This window comes from Kogia breviceps, chromosome 3 (assembly GCF_026419965.1).
Source record: "Kogia breviceps isolate mKogBre1 chromosome 3, mKogBre1 haplotype 1, whole genome shotgun sequence".
NCBI lineage: Eukaryota > Metazoa > Chordata > Mammalia > Artiodactyla > Physeteridae > Kogia > Kogia breviceps.
In genome coordinates, this window is record NC_081312.1 from 86677129 (window position 1) to 86700063 (window position 22935).

General features: G+C 36.7%; 1 protein-coding gene across 5 annotated transcripts in view; it reads right to left on the reverse strand.

Annotated features, from left to right (window-relative positions):
• Window positions 1–22935, reverse strand: part of TTBK2 (tau tubulin kinase 2) — a 166633-nt gene that overhangs the window by 116062 nt on the left and 27636 nt on the right. For 3 of the 5 annotated variants that reach the window (XM_067029086.1, XM_059059477.2, XM_067029088.1), the window contains exons 2-3: window positions 7822–7956; window positions 2707–2854 (exon numbers count right to left, since the gene is read on the reverse strand). In XM_067029086.1, the coding sequence (XP_066885187.1) occupies window positions 2707–2854; window positions 7822–7890 (217 nt within the window). In that variant the 5' untranslated portion in view covers window positions 7891–7956. Of the gene's footprint in view, window positions 1–2706; window positions 2855–7821; window positions 7957–16513; window positions 16578–22935 lie in introns of those variants that run through there. The other 2 variants (XM_067029085.1, XM_067029089.1) reach the window with 2 other exon arrangements.

Here is a 22935-nt window from a genome sequence, read left to right on the forward strand (position 1 = left end):
GTATAGTTATAAATTGAGCGAAGAAACACAAATAAATTGTTATATAGAGATGTAGCTCTGAACAGTGATATTAATAAAAGGAAAAGCTTATTAAGTTTTACAGTTCTATTTAATAAGGAAACTTCAGAGAATAACTGAGTATAGAAGTACTACCTAAGAGGCCTATAGACAGGTGGTCTAGTTGAGCAGTGACAAAAACATTCAGACTCATTTGTAAAACCCAAGTATAATTCAGGAGTTTAGCTTGATTCAGTAGAGAATTGTAGGATACATCCAGAATATTTCAGAGAGCTTTGAAAAGAGAGTTATCTGCTGTAGTAGCGTGTGGAAGGTCATTCAGAAGGAAAGATGAGGTAAAATGCTAAGGCTTTCGCACTTTAGGGCCAATGAGAAAGGAACATACTACTATGAGAGTTATGCACGAGCCAAGGAAATCTAGGATTGTTAAGTTCAGGAAAGACTGGAAGAAAACTGAGAACTGAAGGAATCCAGGAAAAGACATTATAAGAATTTTGAATAGGGGGATTGATTTTTTAAAAGAAACAAAACTTAGGGTTCAGGCTAAATTCATCATAAAAAAAACAAAGAAACAAAAGAAACAAATCCTATACGAGTTATCAAAAACTGAACATCAACTTTAAACCAACCAATCCTATAAAGGGCTAGCCTCTGGTTATATACCTTTTCCTTGCACATTTAGCCTTTTTATTGGGGTCACTGAGTAAGAAAATCATTATGCCAACAGGCAGGCAGAAGCAAGCAGCTCAGCCCCATAAAAATGTTCTCAAAGGGTACAGATTCCAAAGCACCTTCAACAAAAAGAAATTGTGAGGCCTAAGTATGCAAAAGGCACAGTCAGAAAGCCAAGAAAAGAAAGTCAAGGGCTGTCCATTGAAATACAGACCAAAAGATTAAAAATCTATTTGTGAAGGGTCCTGAGGAATAGGATGTCATGTGGTTATAAGCAAGAAAGAAAAACATTTTTGGTAATAGTACGAAAGATAAAATAAGAAGGAAAGGAGAGACTCAACATCCAAGGATCTCTAATTCACCCATTAAAAGGTACTAAACTGTTCTTCAAGCTTTATCACATACAATGCTAAGTAAACCATGGCCAACATAGGCAGGAGAACTTACTGAAAGGGCTACAAAGCTGTATCCTGCCTCATCTGGAAACATCTCCTCAGAACCAAGTAGGAGAAAGACAGGTGAAGCAGCACCGTCCAAGCCAAGCTGATGTTGACATACCCTTTATGGACTTGGCTGAAAGTAAAACAGATCTCTTGGGATCCATGCAAACCATGAAGAGGTAGCTCCAGCTGCACCTGTTTGTGGCCCCTATGTCACTGAGCTGGAAACAGCTCAAAAGAAATAGGGAAAAAGCAGAAAAGGTGAGAAAAAGAGAACACCACCCTTTTCTCTATCCTTTCTTCTCCAGTCATTCATTTTTTCTAGTAGTGACAATGGGTGCTGATCTATCCACTGTCTTCCTGATTTCCCATGTTTTAGGAAAGCTAAGTTTAGGCTAAAAGTAACTATTAAACAGAGCTATAATTTTATTAGCATCATGCTCTAATGAAATGAGCCAACTAGTAGAGAAACTCAGACAATGAGAAAGCTTAAGGCAAAGCAATGATTAAAAGAATAGATGTTGCCAGAATACATAATACACATTTCATTAATTAACTTAACAGAAACTAATTTACTAGAATTCCAGACATCATCACATCAGTGATTCACAAAGACAGCACATTCACCCTAGAGACTACACAGCCGTGAATTTGAGAGTCGTAAGCTACACAGCATTTTTTTTTAGTAAAAGGCGAAAGATTTATTCAATCTGAAGAGAAACCAGAGTATACACAGCATTTTGTCCTTACTATTTCTACCAACTACAGTTATTTCTACCAGTTATAGCAACTTCCTTTGCTTTCTATGTTAGTACTAAATTCCTTTAGATGCTAATGAATGTCCCATAGAAATATCAAACCTTCTAGAGTTTAATAAGATCATTTAATGTGCTAATCACCCCTATTTAATTTTGATTCAGATAAAACAGTTAAATATCAGTAATACCAGATTATGTCATAAACTGAAAATACAAAGATGAATCAAACTAGCCATGTATTCAGGGTTTTAATCACTTGATTGATGTCAGAAAAAAAGTTATTTATGCTTGTGGTAAAACAATAGAGATCCAAGTCATAAAATGGACCTCAAAAATGATGACAGGGCCAGAAAGAGTTATTCGATGAAACTGCAGCTAATGAAATCAACATATAACAAATACTATTATTTTTAATCCATCCTTCAGTGTGATTTGAAGGCAGCTTCCTTAATGGGATTAAAGCATGTTTAACATCCAAAAACATAAGTAGAAACAACTCAGAGGTGTTCATGTTTGGCTATTTTTTTTAAAAAGGAAAGTTTTACCATAACAGACATTATGAAAACACTTTCTAAAGCAGAATGTTTCAGGCTATTCACTCTCATCCTTGCTCACCATGAAAAGGAATCTCCAAAGTCCAATTACTCTAAGCAATCAGTATTTCTACAACTACTAATGATAAAATTTGCAAGAGAAAAACATTCAGCATGTTTAAACCAAGCTGACACCAGAATATTCAATTGATAGAGAATGTAATTGAGGTTCACAAAGGTAACAATAAATTATAAACTGTGTGTTATATCATACAAACAGCTTACCTTGTAGTTTTTTCAATACAGCAACCTCCATTTTCAGAACTTGTTTTGGTTGTTGAGCTGATTCCACCTTCAGTGCAACATTTTCCCTGGTAAGCATGTCCAAGGCATCGTAAATTTCTCCAAAGCCCCCACCCCCAATCTTCCTCAACTGCATGGGAAATAAAATAAGAACACACACACACACACACACACACACACACACACAAAATTACTAGAAGATTCTAATTAGAAATTAATTCATCTCTTATATTTAGAAAATAATATATAATTTGCCTATCCCTATTTTATGATAAAAGGTCTCAATATTGTTAACTAGGCATATGCTAAGAACAAATACCTAGAAATAACATCAAAATCTTTACTCACAGTTTTGTCCACAAAAAGTACTGAATTTATTTCAGCCACAAACAATTTTAAAATCTGGCCTACAGCCAGCATCATAAGTATCATAAAAGACACAATATCTGAAAGCTTCACTTCCCACAAATAACCCTTCAACAACCCTATTTACTCTAATTCTAAGGCAATCATTTGAAGACTTTTTAAATCCATAAAATCTTTCTGCCAACTGAAATCTTATCTGGAACCTGATTGAGATATGTATGTGGGGAGGTTGGAGAAGGGACAGGGGCAGCCAGAACCCAGCCCTCTCAGCACCATTTACCTTCCTTACTGAGGCACTGAACAGGCTCCATCCACAGAACAGCTCCTGTTCTAAACTATCCCAGTGTTCACTATATATCCATACGCTCAAATAATAGTAAACTCTAACCAAATTAAATATTTTCATCAGGGAATTCCCTGGCAGTCCAGTGGTTGGGAACTGGTGCTTTCATTGCTGTGGCCAGGGTTCAACCCCTCGTTGGGGAACTAAGATCCTGCAAGCCACGTGGGACAGATAGATAGATAGATAAATAAATAAATACTTTCATCAAACACTTAATATTCTCCGTAATAAAACGTGTTAGCTTGGGCTTCCCTGGTGGCGCAGTGGTTGAGAGTCCACCTGCCGATGCAGGGGACACGGGTTCGTGCCCTGGTCCGGGAGGATCCCACATGCCGCAGAGCGGCTAGGGCCCGTCAGCCATGGTCGCTGAGCCTACGTGTCCAGAGCCTGTGCTCCGCAACACAACAGTGAAAGGCCCGTGTACCACAAAAAAATTTTTTTAAAAATAAAACAAAAGCAAGTTCTGAAGAGCTAGTGACAACTGGAACTGTAGAGCTGTGAGAAAGAAACTAGGGTGGGAGCGGGGAGGTGATATACTTCAACCTAGATACAGCATGACATTAGCCTTCTTCCATTTCCTGAAACTTAGTCTTCTCCTTAGCACGTTATCAAGTAGCTAAGATGTGGTATAATGTAGGAAGTCATCACTGGAGGCACAGGGTCCTAAATCTTAACCACCCCAGAGGCCTCACCTCAAGTCCTATTTCTTTCCCCACATGGTCTGTACTGATTTCTGCATCTAGGTTGATTCCTTTATCTCTTCCAAATTTCTATAGGAATTATGTGCTTAATCATTTAATTAATTATTTTACTATAAATACCTCAGGTATCACCTGTATTAATACACTATACAGTGTTTCAACTCATACTGTTTAACTTTCCATTGTCAATGCCCTATCCCCCTACAATGAAACTAATCTTCTTCAAAGAGAGGGCCACTCCATCTATTTTTTATTTCACCCATAGCATTTGGCAAAGTGGTAACTATATAATTATTGCTAAATAACTATTTACTGCCTTGTATACATGAGCCATAATCCTTCCTTATTCTGGTTTGGTGATGGGAAGAGATACCACAAGAAACTCTGATATGAGTTTGGGACTAAAAAAAGTTCCAGAACTTAATTTCAGTTAAATAAATTCTCTTTTTTGGGCCCTGACTGGGGCCCAATCATAATAATCTTATGATTATTTATATTTTGTCCATTAAACAAAGACTGTGTAACTCTAAAAACTCATAAACAGTATCAAAGAGACATCTAATTATGGACTCTGATGCGAGGTGGCTTCATGTTTTTATCTCACAAAGAAACTTACCAAACAACAGAACAAAAATTCTAAGCTGAAAACAATGATTTTGCTCCTTGGTCTATTCCTATAAAATCATTTGAACAATAATAGAGCATGAATTTTTTTATTTTGAGCTTAACAAAGCCCTAAGACATCACCAATGTTTATATGGCAAAGAGACAGAGGTAATTTAGTACAATGGTGATATGCAGACCAGGGAAAGAATAGAGGTAAGATTGTGGCAGACTGTATTTTCTAAAGATGGCCACAAAATAGTGCCCATCTTTTTTGCTTTTCTGTGACCCCAGCACTCCCCCATCAAGAGGCACAGTCCATTTCCCCACCCTCTTAAACCTGGGTGGATCTTGTGACTACTTTAACCAACCGAACACTCTCAAGAGCCAGCCACCATCTAAAAAGTGTGTCCATCCTGAGAAGCCATAGCCCTGTAGAGAGGTCCTAGAAAATGGGCCACCAGTTTGGGGGTAAGGGAACTAAGGACCCCAAGGCACCAAAGAAGCCATCTGGAGGTGGACCTTCCAGTCCCCAAAACTGCTAGTGCCACATGGCTACGAGACAAACCACCCAGGCAAATTCTTCTTAAATTCCTAATCCACAAGACTGTGAGCAAAATAAATGACTGTTTTAAGCCTCTAAGTTTTGATGCAGTTTGTTATAAACAGTAGATAACCAAAACACCATCCTTAACAATGAGCCTGTGATTTTTTACTAAAAATGCCACTATGACTCTCAAATTTGGGGGACATGCGCCATACATTTATTAGCTCTCATTACCAGGACAGAGCAACTATGGCAGACATAGCTTCATTTGTCACCTTTTGATATGTCTACTGAAGAAAGCTAACCTTTACCACAGCACTTAACACAAAGCTCCCACCAAAGCAACACTCATGCCTGACTTACATTAAAGATTACCAATTGCTGGAATCTCCCTGCACCAGTCCATGATGATGAAAAGGTTCTTTTCTTATATTTACTCAAGTAAAATTTCAAAGCCTACTGATTTGCCTAATCAGTAAAACACTGTACCATAGAAACAAAATTTTTATTTCTAAAAGAAGAATCTTCTTTTTCCAATCTGTTGATAGACTAAGGAAACTATTAAATAGCTTTGCTAAACCTGCTAATGGAACAAATCTTTGGTTACCAAAGACTGGGTAGCCATAAAATATATTTAAATATATCCAAAACAAAAATAGCTTCTTTCATAGGAGGAAAGATGGCAGATTCCAAGTCTAGGGCAAGGAAGCTATCAAAAGACTATTAGGATCATGTTAAAAGCACTCAGGAGACAACCTGAAGAATGTCCCCTTAGTCAAATGAGACAATTTGCGCATCAATAAGAATGATAACTAGAATCAATAAGAATGATAACTAATGTGGACTGAAACACATTAAATATGCTTAAATCCATGAATTCTTACTTATATTTTAAAAAATTTCATTGGTCACTTTTAGAAGATGCTAGGGAACCAATTCATTATTTTGAAAACTGGTGAATTAAGAAAAGAATCAAGCATTTATTCTGTATTCCTAGTCAAATTGTATCTCAAGGTAGTCAGATAGTTAATGATGGGAAATTTCTCTTCATAGATGTACTTCAACTAATAAATGAAGGAATGATAGACTATCACCAGTCTGCAATCCCTAATGAATTAACAGACCTAGACAATGATGATCAGTAGTGCTGACATAACAAAAAATAATGGGCAATAAGATATTATATGCCTCCCATCCAAAGTTCACAATACCTTTTATGAAAAAAGAAATGCCCCTACTTCAATAAACAAACCTGAAGTCAGATAGATCAAGCCTCTCTAAATAACTAACAGTTTACATAAAATACATGAGACAGAGAAACATGTTAACACCACATGGAAGCAACAGAAAAAATCCAAACTGTGGAAAATTCTACAGGCAATAACCTAGTTTCTTTAATAAATAAACTGTAAGGAAAAAAAGAGAGATGAAAAGGAACCTAGAAATTAAACGAAACTTAAGTGATGTAAACCAACTGCAATATCCAGACTTTACTTGGATTTGGTTGATTCAACTGTTAAAAATAATTTACAAAACAATTAGGAAAATGTGAAAGTTGGAAGGATACCTAATGATATTAAGAAATGATTGCTTTTCTAGATGTGATAATGATATTATGATTATATTTTAAGAAGAAGTCTATCTTTTAGAGATATATATTGAAGTGCGTAAAGAGAAATGCTGAGGTAAAATATTTGCTTCAAAATATTCTGGGAGAGAGGTTAAAGAGATGAAACAAGATTGAACATCAGTCTATAACTGTTTAAGCTGGGGCATGAGTACCTGGAGGTTCTTTATAACAGTCTATTTTAATGTATACTTAACAATTTTCCTTAATAAAATGTTAAAAAAAGAAAAGGGCAGTTCACTGTACTGTATTTTTTTTTCAACTGTTCTTTCCCTAAGTATACTTTTATTTACCTTACTCAATAGTAGCTATCAGAGGACTTCCCTGGTGGTGCAGTGTTTAAGAATCCACCTGCCAGTGCAAGGGACACGGGTTTGACCCTGGTCCAGGAAGATCCCACGTGCTGCGGAGCAACTAAGCCCGTGCTCCACAACTACTGAGCCGGCACTCTAGAGCCCGCGAGCCATGTCTACTGAGCCCGTGTGCCACAACTACTGAAGCCCGCGCAGCTAGAGCCCATATTCTGCAAGAAGACAAGACATCGCAATGAGAAGCCCGTGCAGCGCAACAAAGAGTAGCTCCCACTCGCTGCAACTAGAGAAAGCAGGCCTCCTGCAGCGACAAAGACCCAATGCAGCCAAAAATAAATAAATGAATAAATAAATTTTTTTAAAAAGGTAGCTATCAGAGTTTAGGAAAATTTAGTCCTATAAGAAGCAAGAGTAAGAATTAGGGCATAAATAGAACCTAATCATAGGAAAAGAACCAAAAATAACTGTTTTAGGCATAAAAGCAATATATGTATTATTTCCTAATGAAATGCTTTTATCAAGATACCAAAATTTACCCCTTCGTATGTACACAGCCCCTCCCCCCACCCCACCCCTCTCTCTCCCTGATGTATACTCACTACTTTCCATCTTTCTTTGACCAGGATTCCAACACTGAGGATATCCGGCTGCTCTCCTCCTCCACTCATTTCATTCACTGATGTGGTAGAATGACTACACAGGCATCCAGCTCCCAAGGGTGGTTTCCATTTAACCTGAAACAAAAGAAACACAGCAGCATATCAGGACTAACTAATTAACACAAACATACCAGTACCAAGTAACACTACTAAATCCTATACATTAATTAGGTTGCTTTGCTGGAAAGAGGGGAAAACCCCCACAAACTCAGTTCTAAAATCTGTTTAGTACATGTAAAAAGAAAAGTACTTATCTTTCCATTACAGATGCCCAGGGAAATAGTCAGACATTAAAGAAGCATTATATTATAACACAAAAATAATTTATAATAACTGAGATTGCTAGACCTCAGGACAAGCATGGTGTCAATGGCAGTTGACCCAGACTACTAGCCTTAGTCCAACACACTACTAAGAAAAAAAAAAATCGTACCTAATTTACAACAGCTTACAGTTTAATAGGTTGTAACTTAGAGCTTAACATTACCAGAGCTAATATAATTTTAATGTTACAAAATGCATTTAAAATACATACGAAATAAACATGAGCCACAGAAAAGGTCTGTTGATCAAACCCAATACAATGATATTGTAAGAAAAAAGGATAACAACATGAACAACATACCTGTAGAAAATGAAGGTACTGCAGAAAAATATGGCCTAAAGGAGATAAAACTGTGACCTAATATTACAGAACAAACTAAAGGAAAGTAAGAAAAAGAAGCTTTAAAAGAACATGGAATATTACTCAGCCATAAAAAGAAATGAAACTGAGTTATTTGTAATGAGGTGGATAGACCTGGAGTCTGTCATACAGAGTGAAGTAAGTCAGAAGGAGAAAAACAAATACCGTATGCTAACACATACATATGGAATCTAAGAAAAAAAATGTCATGAAGAGACTAGGGGTAGGACGGGAATAAAACACAGACCTACTAGAGTATGGACTTGAGGATATGGGGAGGGGGAAGGGTAAGCTGTGACAAAGTGAGAGAGTGGCATGGACATATATACACTACCAAATGTAAAATAGATAGCTAGTGGGAAGCAGCCGCATAGCACAGGGAGATCAGTTCGGTGCTTTGTGACCACCTAGAGGGGTGGGATAGGGAGGGTGGGAGGGAGGGAGACGCAAGAGGGAAGAGATATGGGAACATATGTATATGTATAATTGATTCACTTTGTTGTAAAGCAGAAACTAACACACCATTGTAAAACAGTTATACTCCAATAAAGATGTTAAAAAAGAAAAAAAAAACAGAACAAAACAAAATCAAAAAAAAAAAAAAAAGAACATAAATCGGGGCTTCCCTGGTGGCGCAGTGGTTGGGAGTCTGCCTGCCGATGCAGGGGATGCGGGTTCGTGCCCCGGTCCAGGAAGATCCCACATGCTGCGGAGCGGCTGGGCCCGTGGGCCATGGCCGCTGGGCCTGCATATCCGGAGCCTGTGCTCCGCAATGGGAGAGGCCACAGCAGTCAGAGGCCCACGTAGAACAAAAGAAAATTTTAAATAAATAACTAAAGAACATAAGTCGTAATTAGAAAAGCTCTTAAATGAGAGAGCTAGGCAACAGAAAGACATAAAAAGAAATCTGAGCAAATTCAGAAAAGGAACAAAAATTAAAGAAAAATAAATGTAGATTCAAGTAGAAGAGACATGAGCAAAAACAACATAAAATTAAGGGAGAAAAAATAAAGGGAAAAATGAAAAAAATTAAAAATAAATTTAGAAATTAAAAGTGATAAAAGACAAAGTAAATATAAAATACATATTATAAAAGGCCGCCAAAAAAAAACCCAAAGCTATGAGATGGAACAAATATTAGCCACTATAATTCAAGAAAATAATTTCTGGAAATTAAAAAAGAACTAAATCTGCAGGTTGAAATGGTATACTACATATCTGGGAAAACAACTCAGAAGAAGGTCAATGCCAAAACACAGTCTAGTAAAGCTACTGAATTTTAAAGGGAAAAAAATTTCACTGGATGTATGCTCAGAAAGTCCAAATTATACATAAGGGGAAAAAATCAGACTGGGAACAGACATTGGCACAAACAGCTTATTGCATATTTAAGTATTCAAGGAAATGTGAGCCAAGGGTGTTCTATCCAGCCAAAGTAACCTTCAAGCCTAAAGGAAACAGTTATGAACACACAGAACTCAAAGGATATTGTTCCCAAGAAATACCCCTAGGAATCAACTATGTAACAAGTATCAATCAAATTATGATAGAAAATTTGGCATGAGGATTGGCCTGAAAAGGCTTAAAAGCAATGATAACCCAGTAGCAATAAGAACCCCTGCCTCCAGATTGTGAAGTCTAAACATCATATGCCACCAGAAGAAATAAGAGCTCCTTGAAGAAATGGCTTATTCCACGTCTGGCACAGGAAATTATGCACAATGAACTTGGGGCATCTTGTCAAATCATAAAGTAAAAATGTTAACAGTACTACTACCGACAAGCCAAAACGAATTCAGAGACAAGTGAAAGAATTCTCATTTGCTAAAGATGAAACAATTTGAGTAGATACAAGAATGGTAACTGCAGTGATTGAAAAACATCAAAAACAAAGACAGACTTCCCTGGTGGTGCAGTGGTTAAGAATCCACCTGCCAATGAAGGGGACATGGTTTCAAGCCCTGGCCCGGGAAGATCTCACATGCCACAGAGCAACTAAGCCCATGCACCACAACTACTAAGCTCTAGAGCCCACAAGCCACAACTACTGAGCCCGCGTGCCACACCTACTGAAGCCGGTGCACCTAGAACCTGTGCTCTGCAACAAGAGAGCCCGTGCTCCACAACAAGAGAGACCACCGCACTGAGAAGCCCATGCACTGCAATGAAGAGTAGCCCCCGCTCGCCGCAACTAGAGAAAGCCCACGCATAGCAATGAAGACCCAACACAGCCAAAAATAAATAAATAAAAATAAATTTATAAAAAATAAATTAATTTAAAAAATAAACACTAATGAGTTCATAATGACACTCAAAAAAGAAAAAAGAATTTTGGAGGTCAATTTTGGAGGTTGCTAAGGCACAACTCATTATTCTGAAAATTGTCAAATAAATAGAATCAAGCATTTATCCTGCCTTTCTGATATGAACAGAATTTCGGGGAAGCCAAAGAGATGATGAAGGCAACTTTTTCCTTAGAGAATAGTCACAGCTAATAAGTGCAGAAGAAATTATAGAATTAGAAAATCACCATTTTCCAATCCCTGGTTAAATAATGAATCTAAGCAATGACCATCAATGGCTGCTAAAACCAGGTAAAAAGTGGATGGAGAACTTTAATATGGAAGGATCAAGTTGAACTCAGTGATCAACGTTAACATCACTAAAAGGTAGAACAATGAAACATGAAGTGCTTCCTGACAGATGCAACAAAATTTTCTCAGTACCACCTATGAAGTCTCTTGCCTTAAAACAAACAAACAAAAAACCTCTAAATCTAATCAAGCTTCTAGATTTAATTATAAGTTTACAAAATAAGGGGGATGGGCTTCCCTGGTGGCTCAGTGGTTGAGAGTCCACCTGCCGATGCAGGGGACACGGGTTCGTGCCCCGATCCAGGAGGATCCCACATGCCGCGGAGCGGCTAGGCCTGTGAGCCATGGCAGCTGAGCCTGCGCGTCCAGAGCCTGTGCTCCGCAACGGGAGAGGCCCGCGTACCGCAAAAAAAAAAAAAAAAAAGGAGGATCAAGGTACATGTTAAATGACAACATGAAGATACAATGAGCTAAATCCATGACTATGGAGATCCTAAAGAACAAAATGACCCATATAAATGACAAAATGACCCAAGACAAATGGCATGTAAAATAAAAAAAGCTTTACACTGCACATTATAAGAAACAAGATATGTATCCACCTAAGGCAGCAACTAGCAATCAGATAAAATTAAGCAAGTACTGGGTATGGAATAATTGGTAATTTTGTAGGGTGTAGTTATGTTTATAAAGTCTTTCTCTGTAAGAGATACATAAACTATCAATGTACAAAGTGATAAAAGGTCTTAGATTTGCTTTAAAGCACTCTAACGGGAAAAGGAGTTATTATTTGGGGGGTAGAAGATCAAATGAGGTAAGAATGACAGAATTTTTATAATTTTTGTATGATGGGTATATGTAAATCCACTATACTGTTTCTGGGCATAACTGCAATATTCTATATTAAAAGTAAAAAACAAGAGATGCATAGATTAAAAAGACCTAGAGTTTGTTTTAACAAATGGGGCTGGGATAAGTAAATATCCACATGCAAAAGAACGAATTTGTACCCCTACCTAACATCATACACAAAAATTAACTCAAAATGGATCAAAGACCTAAATGTAAAAGCTAAAACTATAAAACTCTTAAAAGAAATCACAGGCATAAATCTTCACTGACCTTGGATTAAGCAATGATTTCTTAGGTATGACACCTAAAGCACAGCAAACCAAAGAAAACAGATAAACTGGACTCTGAAAAATTTTTTAATTTTATATGCTAAAAGACAACCTATGAAATTGGGGGAAATAATTGCAAACTATATATCTGATATGTGGTTATACCCAGAATAGATAAAGAATAATTCAACAAAACAAAAATCAAATAATTCAATTAAAAAATGGGCAAACAGCCTGAATAAACAGTCCTCCAAAGAAGATATACAAATAGCCAAAAGGCACAAGAAAAAAATGCTCAAAATCTAGAGAACGGCAAATCAAAACCATATGAAAAATCACCTCATACCCACTAGGATGGCTATTATTAAAAGAAGAAAATAATGAGTGCTGACAAGGATGTGGAGAAACTGGAACTCTTGTACACTGTGCATGGGGATATAAAATGATGCAGTCACTATGAAAAACAGTATGGCAGTTGCTAAAAAAATTAAACAATCAATTCCCATATGATTCAGCAATTCCACTTCTGGGTATATACCCCCAAAAATTGAAAGCAAGAACTCAGACAAATAAATTTGTACACTCAAGCCGATAGCAGCATTCTTCACAATAGCCGAACAGTGGAAGCAGCCCATACGTCCATCTACAGTTGAATGGCTAAAGAAAATGTGGAATATACACACAATGGAATATTATTCAACCTTTAAAAAGGAAATCCCGTCACATGCTACAACATGAATGAACCTGGCTGAGTGATAAAGCCAGTCACAAAAGGACAAATACTCTTTGTGATTCTATTTATATGAGATATCCAGAGCAGTCAAAATCATGGAAACAGAAAGAATGGTGGTTACTAGAGGCAGGAGGGGGGAGGGGGGAGGGGGAAGGGGGCATTGTTTTTCAACTGGTATAGAATTTTAGTTTTGCAAGATGAAAAAGTTCTAGAAATCTGTTTTGAAACAATGTGAATATACTTAACACTACTGACTGTATACTTAAAAATGATTAAGATGGTAAATTTTATGTTATGAGTTCTTTATCACAGTAAAAAAAAAAAGTATGGGCCCCACGGAGGAGAAAATGGTAATATTCAGCATAATAAAATAATTTATATTTAAACTCTAATCCAGAAATTCCACTTCAAGGAACCTATTCCAAAGGTACAATGGCAAAAACTTGTGAAATGACTTCTTCACAAGCCTTTTCACTATAACATTATTTATAATTACAAAAGGCTAGGGAAAAAACTAACAGTCACTCAATAGGGGATTGGTTGAATGTAAAATTCACTTAGGTAATGGAGTACTAGTCCAGGAATTAAGAGATATATTGACACAGAGTGATTTTCAGGATATATTGTTAAGTGAAAAAAAATAAGATGCAGTGAAGTGTTTACAGTATACTACTTTTCTGTAAAAGGAAGATAAATGTTAAGTATATTACCATATTCGCTTTTATTATTTTAAAAAAGGAAGGAAAAGCCAAAAAGTGATGAAAATGATAGCAGAGATCTATAAATTTTTTTCAGTAAAGGGCCAAATAATAAATATTTCAGTCTTTATAAGCTATATAATCTCTGTCATGGTTACTCAGCTCTGCCATTTTAAAATAAAGGAAGACATAGACAATACATAAACAAAAGAGTATGTGTTCCAACAAAAATTTACTTACAAAAAGAGATGGGTGGCCAAATTTGGCCTGCAGACTATTGCTTGTCAACCTTTGCCCAAAAGAAAGGAGAAAACAGGATGGAGGGCATAAGGATAAAAGTCAGACTTCTAAGAATATAACTTGTGATATAGTTTCCATTTTGGAACAAAAATCATTGTTTTACATATAAGAAAAGAAACTCCTATACTCCAAATTCAAGAAAGGACCATAGCAACAAAGTAATCATCAGAACTAGCTTCAAACTCATCCCAGGCTATCAATGACAGCTTCAAATTAGCGACCACACTCCAGAAAGTCAACGAATCAGTAACAGCCACAGTCCATAGCCACATCTGTTTATCAAAAGTTCAACCACTTCCTAAACACTCCCACTTCACCAATCCCTGAACTCTAAGCTTCACAACTCTCCCCTGAATGGAGACCAATAAATTTAGCATTTTGTTGACACTGAGTGGTGACCTCTTCCTTCAAGACAATTAAAAGGCAAAATAAATTAAAAAAAAAAATACTAAAAATGAAAGGAGTACAATCTCTAAAAATCTAAAACAAACTGAAACCAAGAACCCACTGCATACCAAGTGTGTGACATTATCACACAGAAAATAATTCAAGCGGCTTTAAAATACAGTATTTTGATTGTATACCCCTAGTGGGATATAGCTTAAGGAATAAAAGAACTACAAAGAAATCTTAAAACTGCATTTAGTAGTTTTGTCATTAGAAATAATATCAATTCTGTTATTTAAAAACTATTATAGGTATACTGCAAGACACAGCAAATAAGTGATTATATTAAGTCACTAAGAGTCAACATTTTCAGTATAAAAAGATACAAATATAAAAGTCAAAGAGGTCAAGTAAAAATCCTGAAATCTGGGGCTTCCCTGCTGGTGCAGTGGTTGGGAGTCCGCCTGCCAATGCACAGGACGCGGGTTTGTGCCCTGGTCCGGGAGGACCCTACATGCCGCGGAGCCATGGCTCACATGGCTCACATGGCTCACATGGCCCGTGAGCCATGGCTGCTGAGCCTGTGCATCCGGAACCTGTGCTCCACAACGGGAGATGCCACAACAGTGAGAGGCCCGTGTACCGCAAAAAAAAAAAAAAAAAAAAAAAAAAAAAAAAAAAAAAAAAAAAAAAAAAAATCCTGAAATCTGACATTGAAAAAAACATGAAAAAATATGATCTTTATTTAAACACGTATTTCACAAGTCTAACCATCGAGAAGCCCTAGAAGCAACGCAGCCCAATAGATTAAGCATCTCTAGCATAGTTCCAAATACCATTTCCCTCAAAAAAAGAACAAAAGCTCCTTGGAAAAATGGCTATTTCTAAAACTGGGGCAGGAAATATAAAAGATGAGCCTAGAATCTTGCTGTGCTTGAAAGCAGGGAATATACCAAAGACTTGGGACAGATCCAGGACTTATGGGGCCTGGAATTTATATTAAGTGAGGCCCCTATCTTAAAAATCTTACTTTTGCAAATTTTATATATGACCAATTACTAAAACTTTGCTCCCAAAGCTTTGAAAGAAGCCAATACAAATAAAGAACCCTGAAGTTTAAGCTTCATTATCCTCATGGTGAATCCAACTTTGTTCAAGATAATGGAGTCAAGTCAAAAGGACACAGGAGCTAAGTGGAACCGGCTCACAATGGTTTGAAGTGAGAAAATTGACATCTAAAAAAATGATGAGGGAGTTCCTAGGTGGTCTAGTGGTTAGGATTTGTCACTTTCACTGCCGTGGCCCAGGTTCAATCCCTGGTCGGGGAACTGAAATCTGGCAAGCCATGCGGCATGGCCAAAATAAAAAATAAATTAATAAATAAAAAAGGAAATTAAAATAAAAGAATAATGATCACAATAACTGAAACTCATGAAATATACAACCCATAAATTCATAACGATATTCAAAAACAATTCAGTAGACACTACAAACAATTGCTAGGGTACTAATTCATTATTCTAAATATAAATAAAAGGAAAATAAGTCAAGCATTTACCCTGCCTTTCCTGTAGTATTAACTGTATTTCAAAGAAACCAAAGAGTTGATAGTCACAGAATTAAAAATTCACCATTCTGCAACACCTAATGAAATAATGTAGGCAATGGTTATGAATGGCTGCCAAAACTCTTAGGTGAAAGGTTGGTTAATTTAGAACTTAATAATGAATGAATGAAACCGGTAATACTTACACTTACAGATCACATTTAGCATCACTATAAGATATGACATTAAACAGCATACCACTAACTTTGAGAACTGAACTAAGGCTTAGACTCACTGTCCAGGTGCCAGACTGACCACCACTGGTATACATCTGGGACAGATCTGAGTATTATTTCAAAGCCTTTAAAAACTGAACTAATATTAAAACCAAAATACTTGGAAGGCCAGTTAGAATGTGCAACCCCTACACAACTAGGTGGCTAGATTTTTAAAATATCAACATTCTCTGCAGAATTTAAATAAGACTCAAGTCTCATAATTTTTTAAATAACAAGGACACAATCCAAAACTACCAAATATACAAAGAACCAGGAAAATCTCAACTTACATGTGAAAGGACAAATCAGCAGATGTACATGCCAAGATGACAGAGATTTGGGACTTATCAAAGACATTAAAGCAGCTACTATAAAAATGCTCCAAAAAAATGCTCCAAGAAGTGAGGGAATAAATAGAAAGATATATAAAGTCCTAGAAATGAACAGAAAGATAAAGTCTCAGTAAAGCTATAGAAGACATAAATAAAATTTTAGAAGGGAAAAATACAATAACAGAAAATTTAAAATGTTACTAGAGTCAACAGAAGAATGAAAGTGTCAGAAGAGTCAGTAAACTTGAAGATAAATATATAGAAATTAGAAAAACAGAAAATAATTTTATAAATGAACACAGACACCAGGGACCAGCTGGCACAATATCAAAAATTGTAACATACAAGTCATCAGAGTCATGTCAAGAGAGGAAAAAGTGTAGGGCAGAAAAAATATTTTTAAAATAATGGCTAAAACTTCTCAAGTTTTGCAAAAGACATAAAACAATAGATTGAAGAACCTTAATTAACAGGACAGGCAAAAAAAATCCATTCACAAACACATCATAACCAAACTGTTGAAAATTAAACACAATGAAAAACTCTTAAAAACAGCCAGAGAAAAATGATACATTACTTACTGGGGACAATAATTCAATTGACTGTGACTTTCTCATTATAAACCATGGAGGTCAGCAAGAAACAGAAAAACATTTTTATAGTACTGAACGTAAAGCACTGTCAACCAGAATTCTGTACCCAGAGAAAATATCCTTCAGGGATAAGGACATTCTCAGAGAAAATAAAATTATGTATTGTAAGCAGAGCCGCTGTATGGTAAACTACCAAAGAAATTTCTTCTGAGAAAAAGGAAATTATAACAGAGGGAAACTTGGAATAACAGGAATGAAGGAAGAACAACAGAAATCTATGTAAACATAATAGACTAACCTCCTCTTGACTTTTTCAAAATATGCTTGCAAGTTAAGAGCAAAAATTATAACACTATCTGAAAGGATTTCCAATGTATATAGATATAACTCATAAGACAACTACAACAAAAAGCTAGAATGGTAAAGAGACCTATATGATGGTTATTAGGCTTTTGCATTCTACTTGAAGTGGTGATATAATAATTCTAGTAGACTGCAAAAAATTAAGTAGGTGTATTGTAAACACCAGAGCAACCTTTCAAAAAAAATGATACAGGTACTTCCCTGGTGGTCCAATGGTTAAGACTCCGCACTCCCAATGCAGGGGGCCCAGGTTCAACCCCTCATCAGGGGACTAGATCCCGCATGCCCCAACTAAAGATCTCGCTTGCCACAATGAAGAACCAGCATGCCACAATGAAGATCCTATGTGCTGCAACTAAGACTGAATACAGCCAAATAAATAAATAAATAAATAAATCTTTCAAAAACTATATAAAAAAGATATAATAAAAAGCAAAAAACAGGAAATAAAGTGGAATACCAAAACATGTTAAGATAATCCAAAAGAAGCTAAGAAAGGAAAAACAGGAGAACAAAAAGAAAGAGCATAAACATAAAACAAATAATAAAATGGTTGGCCTAAATCCAAATATATCTGTAATCACTTTAAATATAAATGGCCTAAACACACCACTGAAAAGAGATTATGAAGATGAGTTATGCCTCCTATAAGAAACTCACTTCAAAAATAATGGGATACGTAGGTTAAAAACAAAGGTATGCTCACTTCTCCTCCAGTTCTCTTTACCCTCCTCAACAGTTCAATGCTGACACATGAGCATGCATCACCAAAATGTTGGTGACATTTTTGTAGCCTGGCAGAATAGATTAATTTACAGCTATTTCACTTCAAAGCATACTGCATGTGACTTCATATTAAGGAAGCATTAGGTACAACATGGTAATACATCATTAACTTTATTTTTTTAATTTTTAAAAACATTTTTATTGCAGTATAATTGCTTTACAATGGTGTGTTAGTTTCTGCTTTATAACAAAGTGAATCAGCTATACACATACATATATCCCCATATCTCCTCCCTCTTGCATCTCCCTCCCACCCTCCTATCCCACCCCTCTAGGTGGTCACAAAGCACCAAGCTGATCTCCCTGTGCTATGCGGCTGCTTCCCACTAGCTATCTATTTTATATTTGGTAGTGTATATATGTCCATGCCACTCTCTCACTTCGCCCCAGCTTACCCTTCCCACTCCCCGTGTCCTCAAGTCCATTCTCTACATCTGCGTCTTATTCCTGCCCTGCCCCTAGGTTCTTCAGAACCATTTTTTTTTTTAGGTTCCATATATATATGTGTTAGCATACGATATTTGTTTTTCTCTTTCTGACTTACTTCACTCTGTATGACAGAAACTAGGTCCAGCCACTTCACTACAAATAACTCAATTTTGTTTCTTTTTATGTATCATTAACTTTAAACTCTTATTAAAAAGTAATTTACCAGTTTCCAGAATTTCCAGTACAGGACCTCCTGAACAGAGAGCCGTTGTTCAAATATAATTCAGTGTGAATGACAAAGCAGAATTTAGAAGTAAGGATGTCTATTTCATATTCAACTGTTTATTAAATCTTTAAATTCTTGCCTGTCAGTCTACATTGTTTTTTTTATTATTATTATACTTCAGTTTCTTTGAGAACTTGTGAGTTTCATATGTTTTGCTTTTATTATATAAATATCATTATAAATAAACTTATTCATGAATTTAAAAAGCAAAAGAATAGGAAAATATATACCACATGAAGCTGGACTACCTATACAAATATTCCTTGATTTCTGATGGATGGGGTTACACCCCATCATTAAGTTGAAAATATCTAAGCCGAAAATGCATTTAAAACACCTAATGTACCACTGGAACTAAGATGGCAGAGTAGAAGAACGTGCTCTCACTCCCTCTTGTGAGAACACCAGAATCACAACTAGCTGCTGGACAATCATAGACAGGAAGACACTGGAACTCACCAAAAAAGATACCCCACATCCAAAGACAAAGGAGAAGCCATAATGAGACAGTAGGAGGGGTGCAATCACAGCAAAATCAAATCCCATAACTGCTAGGTGGGTGACTCACAGACTGGAAAACACTTATACCACAGAAGTCCACCCACTGGAGTGAAGGTTCTGAGCCCCACGTCAGGCTTCCCAATCTGGGGATCTGGCAACAGGAGGAGGAATTCCTAGAGAATCAGACTTTGAAGGCTAGTGGGATTTGACTGCAGGACTTCGACAGGACTGGGGAAAACAGAGGCTCCACTCTTGGAGGGTACACACAAAGTAGTGTGAGCATGGGAACACAAGGGAAGAAGCAGTGAACCCAGGGGAGACTAAACCAGACCTACTTGCTAGTGTTGGAGGGTCTCCTGCAGAGGCAGGGGGTGGCTGTGGCTCACCATGGGGACAAGAACACAAGCAGCAGAAGTTCTGGGAAGGACTCCTTGGCGTGAGCCCTCCCAGAGTATGACATTAGCCCTACCTCCAGTGTTGGGTTGCCTCAGGCCAAACAACCAACAGAGAGGGGACCCAGCCCCACCCATCAGCAGTCAAGCAGATTAAAGTTTTACTGAGCTCTGCCCACCAGAGCAACACCCAGCTCTGCCCACCACCAGTCCCTCCCATCAGGAAACCTGCACAAGCCTCTTAGATAGCCTCATCCACCAGAGGGCAGACAGCAAAAGCAAGAAGAAATACAATCCTGCAGCCTGTGGAACAAAAACCACATTCACAGAAAGAGAGACAAGATGAAAAGGCAGAGGACTATGTACCAGATGAAAGAACAAGATAAAACCCCAGAAAAACAACTAAATGAAGTGGAGATAGGCAACCTTCCAGAAAAAGAATTCAGAATAATGATAGTGAAGATGGTCCAGGACCTCGGAAAAAGAATGGAGGCAAAGATCGAGAAGATGCAAGAAATGTTTAACAAAGACCTGGAAGAAATAGCAAACAAACAGAAATGAACAATACAATAACTGAAATGAAAACTACACCTGAAGGAATCAATAGCAGAATAACTGAGGCAGAAAAACGGATAAGTGACCTGGAACACAGAATGGTGGTGGAATTCACTGCTGCAGAACAGAATAAAGAAAATAGAATGAAAAGAAATGAAGACAGCCTAAGAGACCTCTGAGACAACATTAAACACAACAACATATAAGGGTCCCAGAAGGAGAAGAGAGAGAGAAAGGACAAGAGAAAATATTTGAAGAGATTATAGTTGAAAACTTCCCTAACATAGGAAAGGAAAGAGCCACCCAAGTCCAACAACTGCAGCGAGTCCCATACAGGATAAACCCAAGGAGAAACACGCCAAGACACATAGTAATCAAATTGGCAAAAATTAAAGACGAAGAAAAATTATTGAAAGCAGCAAGGGAAAAATGACAAATAACATACAAGGGAACTCCCATAAGGTTAACAGCTGATTTCTCAGCAGAAACTGTACAAGCCAGAAGGGAGTGACATGATATACTTAAATTGATGAAAGGGAAGAAACTACAACCAAAATTACTCTACCCAACTCCAAAAAAAAATGTTAAAAATTAAAAAAAAAAAAATTACTCTACCCGGAAAGGATCTCATTCAGATTCAATGGAGAAATCAAAAGCTTAACAGACAAACAAAAGCTAAGAGAATTCAGCACCACCAAACCAGCTCTATAACAAATGCTTAAGGAACTTCTCTAAGTGGGAAACACAAGAAAAGGACCTACAAAAACAAGCCCCCCAAAATTAAGAAAATGGTCATAGGAACATACATATCGATAATTACCTTAAACGTGAATGGATTAAATCCTCCTTTAAACAAAAGACACAGGCTTGCTGAAGGGATGCAAAAATAAGATCCATATATATGCTATCTACAAGAGACCCATTTCAGCCCTAGGGACACATACAGACTGAAAGTGAGGGGATGGAAAAAGATATTCCATGCAAATGAAAATCAAAAGAAAGCTGGAGTAGCAATACTCACAGCAGATAAAATAGACTTTAAAATAAAGAATGTTACAAGAGACAAGGAAAGACACTATGTAATGATCAAGGGATCAATCCAAGAAGAAGATATAACACTTGTAAATATATATGCACCCAACACAGGAGCACCTCAATACATAAGGCAACTGCTAACAGCTATAAAAGAGGAAATCAACAGTAACACAATAATAGTGGGAACATTAACACTTCATTTACACCAAGGGACAGATGATCCAAAACGAAAATAAATAAGGAAACACAAGCCATAAATGACACAATGGACCAGATAGATTTAACTGATATTTATAGGACATTCCATCCAAAAATAGCAGATTATACTTTCTTCTCAAGTACGCACAGAACATTCTCCAGGAAAGATCATATCTTGGGTCACAAATCAAGCTTCCATTAATTTAAGAAAATTGAAATCATATCAAGCATCTTTTCTGACCACAACGCTATGAGATTAGAAATCAATTACGGGGAAAAAAAGTCACAAACACACATGGAGACTAAACAATACATTACTAAATAAACAAGAGATCACTGAAGAAATCAAAAAGGAAAACAAAAAATATCTAGAGACAATGACAATGAAAACAGGAAGATCCAAAACCTATGGGATGCAGCAAAAGCAGTTCTAAGAGGGAAGTTTATACCTATACAAGCCTACCTCAAGAAACAAGAAACATCTCAAATAAACAATCTAACATTACACCTAAAGGAACTAAAGAAAGAAGAACAAACAAAATCCAAAGATACCAGAAGGAAAGAAATCATAACTATCAGAGCAGGCATAAATGAAGTAGAAACATAGAAAACAAAAGCAAAGATCAATAAAACTAAAAGCTGGTTCTTTGAGAAGATAAACAAATTGATAAACCATTAGCCAGACTCATCAAGAAAAAGAGGGAGAGGACTCAAATCAATAAGATTAGACATGAAAATGGAGATGTTATAACAGACACTGCAGAAATACAAAGCATCCTAAGAGACTACTACAAGCAACTCTATGCCAATGAAGTGGACAACCTGGAAGAAATGGACAAATTCTTAGAAAGGTATAACCTTCCAAGACTGAATCAGGAAGAAATAAAAAATATGAACAGACCAATCACAAGTTATGAAATTGAAACTGTGATTAAAAATCTTCCAACAAACAAAAATCCAGGAACAGATGGCTTCACAGGTGAATTCTATCAAACATTTAGAGAAGAGCTAACACCCATCCGTCTCAAACTCTTCCAAAAAATTGCAGAGGAAGGAACACTCCCTAACTCATTCTATCAGTCCACCATCATCACCCTGATACAAAAAGACACCAGAAAAACATACTACAAAAAAAAAATTACAGACCAATATCACTAATGAATATAGATGCAAAAATCCTCAACAAAATACTAGCAAACAGAATCCAACAACATGTTAAAAGGATCATACACCATGATCAAG